This window comes from Lytechinus pictus, chromosome 12, assembly GCF_037042905.1.
Source record: "Lytechinus pictus isolate F3 Inbred chromosome 12, Lp3.0, whole genome shotgun sequence".
Taxonomy (NCBI): domain Eukaryota; kingdom Metazoa; phylum Echinodermata; class Echinoidea; order Temnopleuroida; family Toxopneustidae; genus Lytechinus; species Lytechinus pictus.
Window position 1 is genome coordinate 20,150,012 of NC_087256.1, and position 18,289 is coordinate 20,168,300.

An 18,289-nucleotide genomic window follows, 5' to 3' on the forward strand; every position below is an offset into this window, starting at 1 on the left:
ACGAATGACATTTTTTGTTCCCTAGAATGGGTTTTATCTTGCCGCGGATCGAAACGTACAAAATGAATGGTGAATATAGAGTCAATTGTTGAAGTTACTCCACTACCAAAATTAACTCTTTGATTCTAAGTCCAGATATCAGTAGGCACCCCCCCCCCCCCCCCCCCGGCACCAAGGCTGCCCTTAATAGATAACGAATGGACCCTGGATCAACTCCGCTTGCCTCGTACGTATCTCGACGCGCCCACTTTAATGGACACGCCCACTTTATCCCAGTACACAGTCAGGTGATCGATCTGGGTTTATCACGTGGTCATGAGAACTACTAGCACTAGTACTAGCTCTGTATAGCAGTAAGTTATCTTTTTAAACCACCGATTGGTCCGAAAATGTCGTATTGAACTCCTCAGAACTTTCTGTCCACGGCCTGATTACACATTATATTGGGGCTAGAACTACTAACTGATCTGGAGCCTGGAATTTAAAGCTGTGGTTCACGTTTTTCTTGACTTTACGCTAAGACGAGTAAGACAAAAGAAGAATGGAGACGAGTTTTGCAATCATCCTCGCACTGACACTCGTATTCGCTTGTTTGGCGTCAGGTGCAAGTTATTTTGTGGATGACAGTGGCGGACTTGGACCTCGATTCGATGGTATCGGAGGATTGAGCGGTGGAGGAGTAAGTTGATTTGTGCAGCTAGCTAGCAGCTCCTAATTATGCAAGTAAACCAAACATTTTCTGTACCTTAAGTCGGTTGTGGGTAGCCAGGCCCCGGGGGGGGCACTCAGTATATAATGCATAGTGGGTATGTGCCGCGGAGGGGACCCCCATTTTCACACTCAAATTTCCGTTCCGAGGCATAGCATTTTTGTCTTATTCAGAAAAAGAACAAAGAAAGCCGCTCCAGAGCATAGCATTTTCTTCTTCTCGAGAAAAAAAGAATACAAAAATCCGCTCCAGGGCTTCGCATATTTTCCGTTACGCCGTTCCGGTCACAATTTTGGTGAAAAGCGGCCGCAGCTCGCTGTCCGACCATCGTCTCTGCGCTAGCGCGCACGTCAGTTGTGCCGCCGGGCTAGCCGCATGTACGTTCCATAGGGATGCATACGCACTCGCACGCAGGCGATCCGTTCCAAGGACCCCTGTTTTCACAAACATTTGTAGTTCCGAAGCCCGTTCCGAGGACCCTCCTTTTTACATTTAGCCCGCTCCAAGGCCCCCGTTTTTTGTCTCGCCCGCGGCACACCCCTACCACTTTTTTGGTCGAGTGCCCCCCCCGGGAGCCAGGCGGCTTCTTGAGAGTAAAAATCATTTACTAACGTAGTCGTAGGCTTACTCTCAATGAAGCCAAGGAGTCCTTCCTATTCATCTGCATGTACCACAAAAAACCCTGAAACTTTCGCCCCCGAGATTTCTACTTTCCTTCTAAAACATCTAGCCATAAATCATGTACATGGGATAAAACTTCATTTCCGACATTTCTACGCTCTCGTAAGTCTCGTTGTTATTTGTAAACAAGAATTCATCAAAAAAATGAGAAAATATTGTGAAAAGACGGAAGAGACTTGCCCGATGTTTACTTGTACTACGCTCCACCTACCCGAACTTCGGGAGGGTGAACCAGTTCGGATATACCGAGTGACAAAGGTGGGATGGAATAATGGTTTAATGTAAAAATTACAGAAAAAAAATATAAAGAGAAAGATAAATAGCTTGATATCTTACTCTACACCCATATCACTCCGTGTCCATCCTCCGGTTATCCTCAAACTTTGTGATTTTGGGCCAGTATCAAATTCCTCACACGTATTATTCACGGCCGATTTCAAAACATTGTATGCAACGAACTTAGAGGGCAGCAACACACATCAGTGTTGCTATTAGGAAGGTCCACTCGATACGCGCATACAATGTTTTGAAATCGGCCGTGAATAATACACGTGTGAGGAATTTGATACTGGCCCAAAATCACCAATTTTGAGGATAACCAGAGGATGGACACGGAGTGAAATACGGGTGTAGAGTAAAATATTAAGCTATTTATCTTTCTCGTTATATTTTTTTTTCTGTAATTTTTACAATAAACCATCATTCCATCCCACTTTTGTCACTAGGTATATCCGAACTGGTTCACCGTCCCGAAGTTCGGGTAGGTGGAGCGTAGTGTAGCGGTAGTGAAGTGGAGTGGAGCCTGCATGAACTTCGCTCGAGGTAATCATAACCTTGTTCATTGAATGAGTGGGGGAAGGGTACCTCGGGCGAAGTTCGTGCAGGCTCCACTTCACTACCGCTACATTACTCTCCACCTACCCGAACTTCGGGAAGGTGAACTCGATCGGATATTCCGAGTGACAAAGGTGGGATCAAAAACTGGTTTATTGTAAAAATTAAAGAAAAAATATATAACGAGAAAGAAAAATAGCTTAGTTTCTTACTCTTCACCCTTATTTCACTCCGTGTCCATCCTCCGGTTATCCTCAAAATTTGTGATTTTGGGCCAGTATCAAATTTCTCACACGTATTATTCATGGCCGATTTCAAAACATTGCATGCAACAAACGTAGAGGGCAGCAACACACATCAGTGTTGCTATTAGGAAGGTCCACTCGATACCCGCATACAATGTTTTGAAATCGGCCGTAAATAATACGTGTGAGGAATTTGATACTGGCCCAAAATCACAAATTTTGAAGATAACCGGAGGATGGACACTGAGTGAAATAAGGGTGAATAGTAAGAAATTAAGCCATGTTTCTTTCTCTTTATATTTTTTCTTTAATTTTTACAATAAACCAGTTTTTGATCCCATCTTTGTCACTCGGAATATCCGATCGAGTTCACCGTTCCGAAGTTCGGGTAGGTGGAGCGTAGTGTACTAGCGGTAGTGAAGTGGAGTGGAGCCTGCACGAACTTCGCCCGAGATAGGGGAAGGGGCACTAGCGTACCTAAGGGGGGGGCAGACTACCTCCCCTGACGAGTCACAACTCATGCAGGGGACGTATCCCTGCCCCCCTGACGAGTCACAACTGATACAGGGGTGAAGTGGAGTGGAGCCTGCACGAACTTCACCCGAGATAGGGGAAGGGGCACTAGCGTACCTAAGGGGGGGGGGGGGCAGACTGCCTCCCCTGACGAGTCACAACTCATGCAGGGGACGTATCCCTGCCCCCCTGACGAGTCACAACTGATACAGGGGACGTGCCCCCCCCCTTTTGAGAAGCCAAATTAATAATTTGTAATGTACAAATGCAATAAAAACAGACGTGTACCCCCTCTTTTGAACCTGAAGACCTTTTTGCCTGCACTGCAACCCCTGTGACAAGGGATTTTCCAATAGTCGGCAAACAACTATTCAAGAACACTCACACTAGTGCGAGGTTATAGTATTACTAACCTCGCACACAGAACCGCGTTTGCAGTGGATTTCTAACTAGTGGGTCGCGCGTGCTGCGACGTCACTTCTTCTGGCATCCTCAACACACGACTTCTATGGCTTGATTTTTACGTGCTTGGCGGCATGCAGCATGTAATGAACCCTTGAGTGATTCAAGAGTTATGTTTGATTAGACCAATAGTCTATTGGTCTAATCAAGATTAAGACTGTATTAATTTCTTTTATCATTTATCAAGTTTTCTGTTTTTTTTATCATGATAAAGAAAATTTGCTTTCCTCATCCTTGTCAGAATGTCAGTGGTTTCGATGAGATTAGACTTTCTTCCAGTGTTTCCTATGGTGGCACTAAATAAATTCACAATCTAATTAATTCAGCCCATCAGCAATTTTCTAATTTGATCAAACTTATAATCAGTGCATTTCTTTGATTATGAACTAAGGATATAAATTGATTAAATACCTTTTAAAAAGTTCACAATCCTTAGAGTGAATCAATAATTTTGCTATATCATTTTTTATTCCGTGTTTAGGCCACTTCAAGACTCCTTGTGAGCTATCCAGATCCAGAGAGAAGTCAGATATTGGATTATCTTTTTTCGGTGAGTTCTTGATAGGCAATAGAATACTGCTAGATGACTTCCTTCTGTTCTCAGTGTGCTTGTGTCTAGAAGATTGAATGTCTATACCCAATAATACAACAAAGAATATTTGACCCTTTTTCAAAATATGATAGCCTTTTGTTGCAGAGGTATACCCCAGAGAGACAAATATATTGGTGCCGTTTTTTCGATTGGCTTACTATTTCATTTATGAGTCCACTGTCCAGAACAGTGGACTCATTAATTGGCATGCTCAACCATATCAACAGGCATCAATTTGGCACACTGACAAAAGCGTGCGTCAGCGTTAGACATTTGTTAATATACGAGGTAAATTAAGCGTAATTTATACAGGAAATATGCATAAACCATGGGTTCAACCAATAGTTTTCAAAACCACCTTTGTGAATTTGGGCCTAAGAGTTTGAAACTTCAACTTCACACTCCTTGCTTATGCAGATTATGCGGGTCAAGAAAGTGAAAATACAGAGGGGATGCAGATCTTCAATTGCTAAATTGTATGTTTAATGAATGATTCTCAAAACATAGAGAGGGGGCATGCATCCCTCACATCCCTCTGGATTAGCCTTTTATTTTCATCCATTCTTTCTCCGTTTTTGTAATTCCAGCCAAACTTTGGTGCATCCTTGCATATGTTAAAGGTTGAGATTGGAGGAGATGCTCAGAGCACTGAGGGTACGGAACCATCTCATATGCACTCACCCGATGATGAAAACTACCAAAGAGGGTACGAATGGTGGCTCATGAAGGAGGCTAAGAAGGTATGGTCTGACAGAATCTAACAGACACCATGCAAGATATATAATATAAATGCAAATCAATTATAATTTTTTCAGATATTAGGTACCTTGTCAAAGTCAGAACCGCTTCTTATGCACAGGAATCTCGCGAGAGGCCTCTCTAATTTACATTACCCATTCTCATGCTTCATCATTGACAAAACAATGGGGAATGCTGCTATGAAAAGATGCAAAGTGCCTTTTTAGCAGGATTCCTGCTAAAAGATGGGGCAAGGGCTTTTGAGAAAGTGCGTTGCTGATACGGATGTTAACTGTTACTCAATTACATCTTCAAGCTATTAAGCATCACTGGCCTCCAATCGCAAATGTGGTGCAATAGCCATTCATCCATGTTATAATCAATACAAAAACTTGAACAGAAATTATGCAAGATTGCGAGGCTGCAGGCCAAAAGATGGCTGGGACAATGAATTATGACATTTTCCTGAGAACAACCCTCCAGTCCAATTTGCACTGATTTCAATGGCCTATTAGGTATGTATTAGGCCACCATGAACCAGTTAATGTCAAATTGATGATGTTACACTTTGTAACTCCAAAGAAATTGAATATAAAGTCAAGTTTCAGAGGCACAATTCAATACATGAAATTAATTTCCACTTTGTGCATGCTCTCAATAATACATCTATTTTTCTTCCTTTATCTTGATAGCGGAATCCAGATATCAAACTGTATGCCCTGCCATGGGGCTGGCCAGGATGGGTCGGAAATTACACCAACAATCCTTATACAGACATTAAACAAACTATCAGATATATCATGAAATGGCTCCAGGGAGCAAAGAATGAACATGGATTGACCATAGATTACCTAGGGGTAAGTATGGATTAATTCATTGATTTCTTTTGTATTTTGTTATATGAAATATGGAATCATTTCATTGAGGGCTTAACATTGTATCACTCCGCCCACCGTTTAGTTGTTGGAGGCATTGTGTTTTCAGGTATCTGTGTGTCCCTTTATTGTTCTCGCATTAACTAGTGAACTGTCAAATGTACAGTATATTGGCTGTTATAGGAATCAAATCTACTCTATTTCAGTTTTCGTTAAGGATTTCTTGAATAATATTTATTGGTAATGTTCATTGACCAATGTGCCATAGCGCCCCCCATCCCCCATCAAATCAAGTATTAATAATCATTACCATGAAAGGAAGTTTGTGTATAGATTACATTATCTTGAATCTCTCAATTCAGGTTTATTCTTTCTCATTCCACCTTTTTAGTGCACTAAGGAGCTTAATTGCAATTTGCGTTATAAAATATAAAAACTGAGTTTTATTATTATTATGTTTGAATAAATTTATCAATTATTATGACTTGGCAATAATACTTCCTTTCTCCCATTGATATAGATCTGGAATGAGAAGGCATACAATATAGATTATATCAAACTATTGAGACAAACATTGACTGGTGCTGGCTTTGAGAATGTGGAGCTTGTTGTAGCAGATGGAAAGTTTGAGATCAGCTATGATATATTGAAAGATCCTGAATTGGCCGCTGCTGTTAGCATCCTAGGGTAAAACATGCTTGATTGGACACCACTCTTTTCTTTTGACTTTGCCCTTCCTGCATGTTGCCCTCTATACTCTCTGCTGCACAGTTTTGACTTCATCTTTGTATTCATAGCTCTTAATATATTCATGCCAAAAGTTTGTTGTGCTCTTGGGGGAAAAAAATGTTTTCATTACAGTGGATATTTTCCCTGTTTTTGTGTTTGCCTAATTCAACCAATTAATCCAACGATTTTGCAACCTACAAACAGTTTTTGGGACACTCTGGAGGCTGAATTACTCTAACCTTTTCTCTGCTGGTCATCTTTCTTCCATATTTATTTGGTCTAATTTGCTTAGATTTTGTCCCAACATTTTGTTTTATTTGTTTGTTTTTGTTTTTTTGCATCGTCGTGAATACTTTTTGCACTCCTATCATTTCACTGATTTGCCATGATTAACAGCCAGCTAATGGGGAATAGATGCCTCGATCTAGCCAAGGATAATGGTCAACTCGGTTACATGACATTTGCTCTGGAGACAGTTGCTCCGATGGAAAATCTGCATGATAAGCCAAACATAAAATCTAACCTCCCAAACTACATATTAAACCCTAATTCTTATTCTGAACCAAAAACTCTATCATAAATCTAACTCTAACCCTATGCCCTGGGAGATATAAAGACCGGGGGACCATTTCATAAAGAGTTGTAACTGTTGTAACTTTGCCATTATGGCAACTTCCATGGTAACATTGATTCTGATTGGCTGCTGAGCCCTGTTACCATGGTAGTTGCCATAATTGCAAAGTTACAACAGTTGTAAGTCCTTTACGAAATGAGCCCCAGAGCAAATGTTGTGTCAACGGTCAACTCAGCTTCATTATTCAGTGCCAAGCTTGCATATTGCCATCACATTAATTTATCCATCAAATACTTGCCTTTTCTCGATTTTCCTTACCGTCTCTTTCATTGCACTTTAACATTCTGCATCTGCATGCTGTACCATTGCACTCCAAAGATATGGAATGAAAGAGCGTACAACAAAGATTATATAAAGCAGTTACGTCAAACCCTAGACTCCAGTGGCATGATGGGAACTCAGATAGTCGCTGCTGATGGAGGGTCAGCTATCAGTCAAGATGTCCTTCATGATATAGATCTTGCCAAAGCTATTCAGGTCTTAGGGTAATGAATCTCAGGGAATTTTAATATATTGAAATTAAACTGTAAATGGTAGAAGTTATGGGAATGGGTGGAGAGGGCTTGGGATAATATTTTTTGGTATTTTTTTTTTTTTGGGGGGGGGAGGGAGGGTATTTTTTCTTTCAAGGTGTATTTTTCTTATTTCATATTATGCAACTAGTAATGGGTGCTTGCTGATAGTTGATAACATTAGATTATATTAACATTGGGTATATTGGTGAATAATTCAGCAAGAAACTTGAAGTGTTAATGATCCTGCATTTTTTTTGTGTGTGTGAGTGTGAGTTAATGCTCTAATTTCATTCCTTTTTTTTGTGCATGAATTTTTTTTTCAATTATGCTCATGCAAATGTTTTTGTGTGTGTGTGACTTTCTGTTCAATTATCTGTTTGCCAATGTTTAATTTGCATGATATTCTGATCAAGATTTGGTGACCTGCTGAATCCTAAATATGAACTTAATTTGTTGTAACTTTCAATTATGTGAAAGTTAAAGCTTTTTTTTATAAAGTATTTTCTTTTAACAATATTGTTTTTTTTAATGCAGATTTCATTACCCTGGTACATATGTGACTAACTACACTACTGAGACAAGAAAGACCCTTTGGTCCAGTGAAGACTACAGTACAAAAAATGATAATGTAGGAGCAGGATGCTGGGCAAGGGTAATCTATCCATTCTTTTTCTTCTTTTCACATTTTTGCTGGCAAATTGTTGAGCGAAAAAAGCAAGGCATGTAAGCTGGCTGCACTTTCCAACATGTTACATGTAACTGCATTTGCAATCTTTGATGTGCTTGCTTGTCAGTGTAGATTTCATCATTTTACAAAGTTTTAGTTTGCCTAAATGTACTAGATATGTACAAGATCTTGACTTTCACTGATATGGCAACAATTTACCCATATTTTATACACCTTTTTCATGAAACATGAAATTACTTCATGATAAACTACTTGAGATTCTCTTTGAAACATGCCTTTTCTACCTGGAATTTGCTTCTTTAGAATGATCTGTTTCCTGTGCTACAAATGTTGTTACCTTTGAAAGAACTTTCAATTAAAAGGTTATAGTAGCTAAATAAATTGGCCCACATTATGAATTCAGGGCCCCGTCTTACAAAGAGTTACGATCTATCCAATCAATGGTAACTCTATGGAAATCCATCACTGTCATAACTTTTTCTACAGGAAATTTGTGAAATGTCCTTTATAAACAAACGAGAACACACCAAATTGTCAAGCAATTAATGAATTTATGGATATACATTCGTATCCTGAACAAATTTTGAACAAACATGTGTTTTATATGTTGACTTTGCTGGCTTTCCATAGTTGCGATTGATCAGATCAATCGCAACTCTTTGTAAAACGGGCCCCTGTTTTAATTTAGACCATGGTCTAACTCAAACTGAAAATGTTAAAAGTGTGTTTACAATGTTATGTTTATTTTTCTCTTTCCCCATGCTTCGACAGTGAATAAAACAAAGTTTAGTTAGTATTTTTTTACAGTTACGAATGGTTTGAGAGTCAAATGAGCTGATAAAATGAACTTGTATTGTTAGACATTAGTGTCACAGCTTGCTTCCCATAGTTAACTTAAACCACAAGTTTAGACCATAGTCTAAATTAAACTGGAGTTCAAAAGAAGGCCTATTGGTCTTTCAGTTTCTAGTAAAGTCAATAAGAAGATCAATTTAACTCAAAGATGTGTGAATTCTCCCTCCTGGGAATTTTCACATTGATATCTCTTGAAACCCATCACACCCTATGGTTGTTTTTTTTCCTCTGAACAGATATTGAATCAGAACTATGTGAATGGAAATATGACGAGTACAATATCATGGAACCTGATTGCCAGCTATTATGGATCTTTACCATACGGTCGTTGTGGGTTAATGACCGCTGAAGAACCGTGGTCTGGTAACTATGAGGTGGACGGTCCTATCTGGATTACTGGTATGTACAGCATAGCACTATGTTGTTAAGAAAGACTGCTTTGCTAACATTTGAAACAAAGTTTACAAACGATAGATAAAAATGAGCTCATCATCTAGATCTATCTATACAAATGTAAGCTCTGTTCAAACTATAATACTAAGCTGTTTGGCTGTGTGCAATTGATCGAAAACAGGCTTAAAAATTACCCCAGGTAATGGAACTATAGTCAGTATGAGGGACAAACATGGCAGAAAAAGAGATCAGTTAAATATTTCTGGGTTAAGCTGTTGCCCAATGAAGTTTTCTCCATACAGTGTTACTATATTTTGTCCCTTTCATAACTTGGACAAGAGCAACCCCAAGATATTTGATTCTATATGTATGTTTCCAATAATAAATATTTACGAGATATATCGATTTTACAACTTTATTTTTCTCTTTTTGTCAAAATATCATAACTTTGGCTTTGTCGACATTATCATACATTTTGTTTCTGGCTATTCATTCAGTTATTCTCATACTTCTTTTTTTTCTTCAAAGCCCACACCACCCAGTTTTCTTTGCCAGGCTGGAAGTATTACTTACGAGGATCAGGATCAGGTCATTTAAAGCAGGGAGGGAGCTATGTTAGTCTTACTGATAGCAATAACCTCACTATCATCATAGAAACAATGGTAAGTTCTATTGCTCATATATGCTCAACACTGGTATGAAAATTGTCTCTTAATCAGGGTTCCATTTTAAACTGTCATTCAGATTAATCTAACTTTTTGAAAATAAATTGGAGATATAGAACTACTTGTCCGATAAACAATCCATGGTGCGATATTTATAATCAAACTAAAGATGAGTAACCACTTTTACAGTGAAAATGAAGTTTAATTATGCCAACTTTATTAAAATGTAATTACCGTACAAATACATATACCCAGCAAGTCTCACTTGAGCAGCTTAAAACCTATGATCACTCAAACCATGAATGACAACACTTTTCCAGGCACATTGATGGGCCGATTTGTTAAAATTAAGTCTGAGTGTGGAACTGTTCTCTGTAACTCTTGTTGAATCATCAATAATCTGTCTGAGGTTAAACTGATTACACCACTTTCTAACACTGAAATTTCATTTCTCAGTTGCCATACCTGTTGTAGTTGAAGTCAGCTAGGGTATAACATCCAAGACCACTACCTACGATATGTGAGATTGATGTGTCCATTGATTTGTAATGAGCAATGTTGAAATAGGGGGGAATGATCAAATGCACCAACCATCAGTGGACTTCTATGTGCTTTGAATTTTACTTCTACCTATATATTTTCAATGTCAACATACTCCCATGTATGACTGTACATTATGTTGTTTCGTTTGTAGATTGCAAACCCGTCCCCTTGATGGTTTCGGTCCTTCTCTCAAGACGATATCCTTCATTATTACCTATACAAGGCATTTTAGCAGATAAATAAATGTCATATTTCGCTCGCTACTTTCAATCCGAGACCAATGAGGTAAACATTTGCCATATTGTCCTCCCCGGGCTTTGCCCATAGGAATCTTGTAAAAAACATAGCAATATCGGCCATATTACTGCTAATGCGCTTGCGTAGTAGGAGCCGATTTTTATCGCTAATTTCAGTATTTGAAAAATCTGGCTGGAACCAGTTTATGAAGCAACGCATTGTATATTTCTACGCGTTAAGTGTATGTGCGCGCCATGCATGATGCGCGACTGCAAGGTAACAATTTACGTCACAATTGCTTATTAAGGGTTACTTCGCTAAGTTCGTGAATAGCCTGAAATCAGAAGTAGTGATCAGCAAACAGGCTTATAATTTTTTCCAAATATAAACTTGAATTACACATTGTGCAGCCTTAGGTGATAATAATAATATTGACTGGCTCTTCTTTCGGGAGACATCAAATAGGTTGCCCTTAAAAGAACCATATTGCCCTCGTCTAAAGACTCGGGCCAATTTGATTCTGTTGCGGGCAACATATTTGATGTTCCCCTCAAGGCCAGTCAATATTATATAAATGTACTTCTGCATCATTAATAATCTCATCCAAATGGGTTTCAGAGAAGGCCATTATGCTAGATGGATATTTAGACATCTTTACTCCTATGTCACCAACCTTCGAGTATAGCTACAATGCTACATATCTTCAGATGGGCTATTTTGAGTCCTTTTGGTTTGAAATCAAAGAAAATGTCCCTTTGATCTGATTTCATGTTGTCATTACTGTGAGGGTAATGGCATTTTCTGTATTTGTGGAAGAATTGACTTCATCCACTCTTGAAGATGCTGAGTTGAATGTAATTTCAGAAGCCTATGTGGTAGTTTTCTTGGGAGCTCCAGTCAGTGAGTCTTCTTACTCCGTCGAATGCCTAGGTGACAGATGTTCATCTGAACATGATGATTAAGCATCAGGTGTGGTCCAATTTTTTGAGACTTTGAAGCGTGTTCGCATCGTAACAGATTCAAGCTTGTCCACGAGTGTCCAGCTCTGCTCAGTTGAGGTGATCATTGTTGGTTGCCTCCAACATGGGCCCTGGATTCGGCTGGCTATCACAAGTCAATGCAACAGCCAGATGAAAGCGAGCAGTAGAGTTGCAGTAGTAGGCTATGGGTGCCCCTTTGTACCCCCAAATTAATTCCAGGTGGAATATAGAGCAAATAATCACCTTTTGGTTTCATGTGATGAAATATTTTCAAATTACTTAGCAATATCTGTTTCACTTTGAAAAGGTAGTAATATTCAAATTGCCTCAGATTGCTCTCTGAATTCCTCTGTTGTTGAATAGTATTATGTTATATTCATGAATCTGTGTTGTTTTCTTTGATTTTTATTTATTACAGACTCATGATCATTCAAAATGTATTCGGCCATCCTTGCCACCTTACACTGTACAAAGACAGACTGCTACCTTCACCTTGAAAGGCATGTTTGTAAGTTGATTAGATTTTTTCCATAATTTTATTAAAGAAGTGCACTTTCATGGTTTGACTACCGTAGCTATCACATGGTTAACAAAAGACTTCATGCACAGCTGGTCATCAGCAAAACAGAGTGTTGAGTAGGTCCGACAGCTAGCCTGTAAAAACACATCTTGAACATACCGTGAAGTGCCACACTTCCATCTTCACGTAGATAGATATTAGTGTGGCAGGTTTGGGGGGCTTTGTAGCCCTTTGATAACCCAATTATGATAGTCTCTGTTTTTTTTTTTTTAAAGGTATCATTTTATGAAATTGTTGGAATTCAAGCATTATTTTACAGAAACAGAAGTCTGTTATTTCTAGACCATTTTCTTTGATTAAGATATCAAATTAAAGAGCAGATAATTAACTTTGTACTAGTCATGTTATTTTCCTTTAGAAATTCAGATACCACCTGCCAAGTGACTTTTTAGTATCTCTCTTCAAATTGTTTCACTTATATGTGAATGAGGAATCATTTAACTAAAATACCAGATGAACGAGAATATTCTGAGCTTTACAATGATAGGTCATTTTTTATAAATCATTGATAAGTTGCTTTTTTTTTTTGGGGGGGGGGGGGGAACGTGCCGTAGAGTAATAGATCATTCAAAATAAGATATTCAAAATATACTGATATTCCCCTAGGGATACCTGTATGTACAGTGAACAGAGATGATAAATCGTATTTGTGTTTTCTCCTAGGCTTCTATAAAGTCTCTTAATGTGTTCTACTCAAAGCCTGGCTATGGAGGAAATTCTTCAGTATATTTTTCAAAGAAAAGCCCTATTCAGGTAAGTAATGGTGACCTTCATTTTCATTTTGTGAAATTTTAAAGTTGAAAAGAACAAAAAGTAGAGGAGAGTTATTCCTCAGCTTAGATTTTACCTGCATGCAGTCTAGAACCCACTTATCGGTTGTTGCAAGAAATTTGCGATCAATTGCAAGTCTATTTTCGGTCCCTATACCAATCATAAGTTTTGAAATTAATTGTATCTTAAAACAAGCAGTTTAATCTGATTTACTACAGTTAAAATTGATATATCACTTGTGAAATTGCAACAGAATATTGATTACAAATATTTTCTTGCACCACCCCTCTTGTCTCGATTCCATATTGTTTTTTGTTGTTGTTCTTCTACAGGTTATGAATGGTCAGTTTAATATAACCCTTGACCCTGATGAAATCTACACGCTGACAACCCTGACCAATGGAATGAAAGGAAAATACCCTGACCCTCCCCCGTCAAAGCCCTTTCCCACCAAATACACAGATAATTTTGATGGTAAGATATACATGTATTTATGGGGGCGTCATGGTCTAGTGGTTCTGACACTTGCCTTTCAAACAGAGGGTCGTGAGTTCGAATCCTAGCCATGGATTCGGCAAGAAATTTATCCACATTGTACTGCACTCGACCCAGGTGAGGTAAATGGGTACCGGCAGGAAGTAATTCCTCAAAAAGCTGTGCGCACCAGAATCAGTAGACTAGCTTAGCCGGGGTAATATAGGAGCGCCTTGAGCACCTAGCACGGTGGATACGTGCGCTATACAAATCCTATATTTTTTATCATAATTATTATTTATTTCTTCATTTACATTTTTCTAAACATTTATCTTCTTCGATATAAAAATGTAAAAAAAACTTAGTAAAAGCCTGAGTCTTCATGATGGCACAGTGAGGATATAGGCTATTACATCTTCTTACAACTTGTTCATCTTATTTTAGCTTTATCATACTGAAATTACACGCAGACTGTAATATTCAGCAATGAATATATATTTATGAATATACACTGTAAATGTGAATGCAATGCCTATTAAAATAGATCATATAATGGAGATAGGCAGACCATGATAAGCAGAATGTGTTTTCTGTACACACTGCATTCACGTGCCCATAACACCATGACGGACAATGCTAGCTCTGCAATTGCCGAACATTTGTTTGATAGTCAAGAGTGTTCGTTGTGCAAATTTGTCAGCCATGTCGAAAACTGTTCATGCTCGAAGTGATCATTAACCGGCTGTATTCTATCGAAGCACAAAATTTGAGTGCTTGTTATATTCAAGCGATAATATTCTTGTGTACGCATGTGTAACTAGGAAAAATAAAAAGGGTAAATTTAGCTGCTTAGCCTCTATACTCATGTGGCAAGTTGAAATGATCCAAATGCCTTATATGAGGGGGTAAAGCAAGTAGAAGGGTTACACTCAAATGAATATGGAGTAGGAAATACATATATGATACGGTCTTCTTTGGCTCAGTATGAATAATTCTCTATTAGATATTCTTTGCAATTTCCAACAGAATATCCAGTGTACAGCGAGGCCAACTTTTTCACAGACCAGGCTGGGTGCTTTGAAATCCGAGATTCGGGAAACATTAGTCACAACAATGTAATGCAACAAGTAGCAACCTCATTTCCAGTGAGTTGGTGCTCTGAGGCCCATCACCCGATCGCAGTGATTGGAAATCACACATGGTGAGGAGGTTACGAAATATGACAGTCTATATTAACTAGATGGAATTTCAACTGTACAGTCTAAATTCATGCCTCTGTCACTCTAAGATCAAGAATATATTACACACCTAAAATTGCAGATGTGCCAAGTCTCATGTATTATGCGTGATACTCCCACAATAGAGACTCTTGCCCATCCCCTCAAATCTCTTTCTCACAAATGTATCACAGCCTATCCAAATATACATTATACACAGTGACTGTGAGCTTTGGCCAAGTCATGCCGAGTTGCAGAAAATCTGACGCATAGCTGGTCTTTGAACTTGGCATCTCTGAAAATTGTCAAACTGTATTAACCTCCGTCAACTTTGACATCATGACCCCAAAATAAGATCAGATCATCTTTCCTCCCATATGCATACATGAATCAAGTTTCAAGTGGAACCTTTAATCAGTTCTTCAGTTATTGTACGTGAGACGAAGAGACAGACAGATAACCCCAAAATCAAATGCCTAATGTTAGCAGAGGCATACAAATTACGATATTAGCATAATTGAGTGAATAGATACACAATATTCAATAGTCCATAATCATTCGATATAGCGCCTTTTCCTTTTGGTTACAGAGTGCCACACACACACTTCTCCATATTTGAAGCATTAAAACAATAATGCAACACCTCAGAATAATCAGCTTTATAGTCGATGCAATTCATTGTCCTCAGAATAAAAAGGAAGCTTAAAAGGTTTGATACAACACTATGCTATGACTAATGCCATCCTCTTTATCCCTGGGCCCTGTCTTACAAAGAGTTGTGATTGATCCGATCGATCGCAACAATGGATGGCCAGCAATGTCAACATCTATTATGCATGTTTGTTCAAAAAAAATTCTAGCTATGACTTATATTCATGCATTCATCGTTGTCTTGAAAATTCACTGTGCTTCTCTTTGTTTACAAAGGAAATTGTGCACATTTCTTGTAGAAAAAATTATGACACTAATGGATTTCCATAGAGTTATGATTGATTGGATCAATCGTAACTCTTTGTAAGACGGGGCCCTGGGACAGCTCATAGGTATGAAGTCTTCATCAGCTGTGTTTGTTTATTGTCGTTTGATGATGTAAACACAATTATGTCTGTGGAACCTTGTCAAAAGGCCAGCCTAATGGAGCTGTCGTATTGACAGTCCTGTCGTGTCTATCTATCCCACAGGCGTGATGTTAGCTTCAGCATTGATTTAAATGTACCATCTTTATCTGGTGCCATCCTTGCTGTTCGTGTGGATGTCGGTGGGTGTCAGACCACTGGATCAGAGGGAATCTTCTTCTGGATCGGTGGTAGTGGCAAATATAATGTTACCTCTGATATGGGTGAGTTTATAGGTCTGGTTTGTAACAACAAAATGAACAATTTATATATAGCACATCTGCCAACTAATCCTTTTTTCAAGGAGTTACCCCGTTATAAAGATTTTGTTATCAACCAAAGAGAGGAACACTCCGTTTTACCATTTATTCAAAATGAAAAATAAATTAGCCCAAATATGTATCTGTGTGGTGGGGTATGGGTGTGTGCATGGGTGTAATAGTGATATAGTTATTTAACACTTGTCTAGTCTACTCATATTCAGATGGCAAGTTAAATCAATGAACTAGCAGAACATCCGATTATCTCGTAAATAAACATCAGGTAAGGTTTTTCTGTTCTCTTCTTTTTCTCTATTTTCCAGAAGGTAGAAGTGTTGTGAAGACTGGTACAGCACCCACGATTGGAAACACTTGGGCCAGAGTTCAGCTAACCGTCATCGTAAGTACACTGTATTTGCTAATGAGGCAACAGGGTGGTTTTTTTTTTTTTTTGGGGGGGGGGTTGCCAGAACCTCCATTCAATGATTTTTCTGGGCCAGTAAAATTAAGAAATGAAAAAACAGTTTATGGTCATTGCAGACTGAAAATCAGCTGGTTCCATGAGGCAAAACCATCGGTGGAGAAGGCAAACCCCTGTTACAATCCATGGTGGAGAAGGCAAACCCCTGTTACAATCCATGGTGGAGAAGGCAAACCCCTGTTACAATCCATGGTGGAGAAGGCAAACCCCTGTTACAATCCATGGTGGAGAAGGCAAACCCCTGTTACAATCCATGGTGGAGAAGGCAAACCCCTGTTACAATCCATGGTGGAGAAGGCAAACCCCTGTTACAATCCATGGTGGAGAAGGCAAACCCCTGTTACAATCCATGGTGGAGAAGGCAAACCCCTGTTACAATCCATGGAAAACCTAAATCACCCCAGGCCAGTTATTTTAGTATCGAAACATGTGTTTCTTGACCTTGATGGGTCCAAAAAGAACTAAACTGCACTTACATACGCAGCGTGCCGATTCGAGCAAACTCGCTAACCATCGCATGCAGTCATTTTTATTTCTCTTTAATGGTTTCCTTATTTCGGGGTCGATTTTCTTCATTCAAAATTGAAAACAAAATAACATCGGATTTCAAAATACAATATGCCTTTGAAAACTTGATTAGATATCAAATACAATAATTTAATTCCAAAAGGCCTACTACAGGCAGAGCTGCTCTTATGTACATGGAATATCACAGCTGTTGTTTATGGTCTAACCCTCGGGCTTGCCTGTGGAGGACATAAGAGGGATTATCGGGCGATACAGGGTTGATAGCGCTTGGGAATGAAATGTCTTGGATCTTCTAACAAGGTTTTTGTTAAGGGGGTATACAATAGCAGTTCAGGGCCCTGAACTGATGTCCTCTCGCCAACGAGGGTTTGACGTAATGCAAATACTAAATTTCAATATCTCTATCAAAACTTTAATCAACGGAGTGGGATTAAACAATAAGATAATCGTGCATGACGATGATAACAATGATTATGATGATCATCATCACTGATAATGTGAGAATGATAATGAAGGTATTTTAATGATTTTTATCTTCTTTGTAGGGTGGAGAAGCTAAAGGCTCAATAAATGGAGTTCAGGTATTTGACTGGGACAACATTCCAGCAGTACTGCCACATCATGGATGGATTGCTATAGGAACATCAGACTATTCTCCAGTTCAATTTGATAACTTTGCCATTAATTCTGCTTCTTGATATGAAAGAAAGATAGGAATATTAGATTATTCTGAAGTTTCAATTTGATAACTTTGCCATTACTTCTGCTTCTTGATGTGAAAGAAAGAAAGATTAGAACATCAGACTATTCTCCAGTTCAATTTTATAACTTTGTCATTAATTCTGCTTCTTGCTATGAAAGAAAGATAAGAATTTCAGACTATTCTCAAGTTCAATTTGATAACTTTGTCATTCATTCTGCTTCTTAATACTAAGTGACATCTCTGTTTAAAGATAAACTACAGACTGAGCTCCT

At 38.6% G+C, this 18,289-nt stretch overlaps 1 protein-coding gene across 2 annotated transcripts; it reads left to right on the forward strand.

Annotated features, from left to right (window-relative positions):
* Positions 1-299: 299 nt before the first annotated feature.
* On the forward strand, positions 300-18,171 carry LOC129273666 (galactocerebrosidase-like). 2 transcript variants are annotated; one of them, XM_054910732.2, is made up of 15 exons: positions 300-679; positions 3,926-3,994; positions 4,624-4,776; positions 5,467-5,631; positions 6,170-6,336; positions 8,062-8,179; positions 9,307-9,469; positions 9,992-10,125; positions 12,307-12,396; positions 13,132-13,221; positions 13,572-13,713; positions 14,740-14,914; positions 16,112-16,269; positions 16,629-16,705; positions 17,860-18,171. In XM_054910732.2, exons 1-15 carry the CDS (start codon positions 542-544, stop codon positions 18,010-18,012), a joined length of 1,992 nt encoding a protein of 663 aa, XP_054766707.2. In that variant the 5' UTR covers positions 300-541; the 3' UTR covers positions 18,013-18,171. The 2 variants fall into 2 exon arrangements, with proteins under 2 accessions (XP_054766707.2, XP_054766708.2); XM_054910733.2 differs by lacking the exon at positions 6,170-6,336 and adding an exon at positions 7,331-7,497 and having other exon boundaries at positions 355-679; positions 17,860-18,113.
* Positions 18,172-18,289: the final 118 nt, after the last annotated feature.

What these genes read in the sequence shown, in the direction of transcription:
- LOC129273666 (XM_054910732.2), top strand. Translation starts at nt 542, where the DNA reads ATGGAGACGAGTTTTGCAATCATCCTCGCACTGACACTCGTATTCGCT. An exon ending in GAGGATTGAGCGGTGGAGGA is followed by an intron (nt 680 to 3,925) that starts GTAAGTTGATTT and finishes TTCCGTGTTTAG; the next exon opens with GCCACTTCAAGACTCCTTGT. An exon ending in TATTGGATTATCTTTTTTCG is followed by an intron (nt 3,995 to 4,623) that starts GTGAGTTCTTGA and finishes TTGTAATTCCAG; the next exon opens with CCAAACTTTGGTGCATCCTT.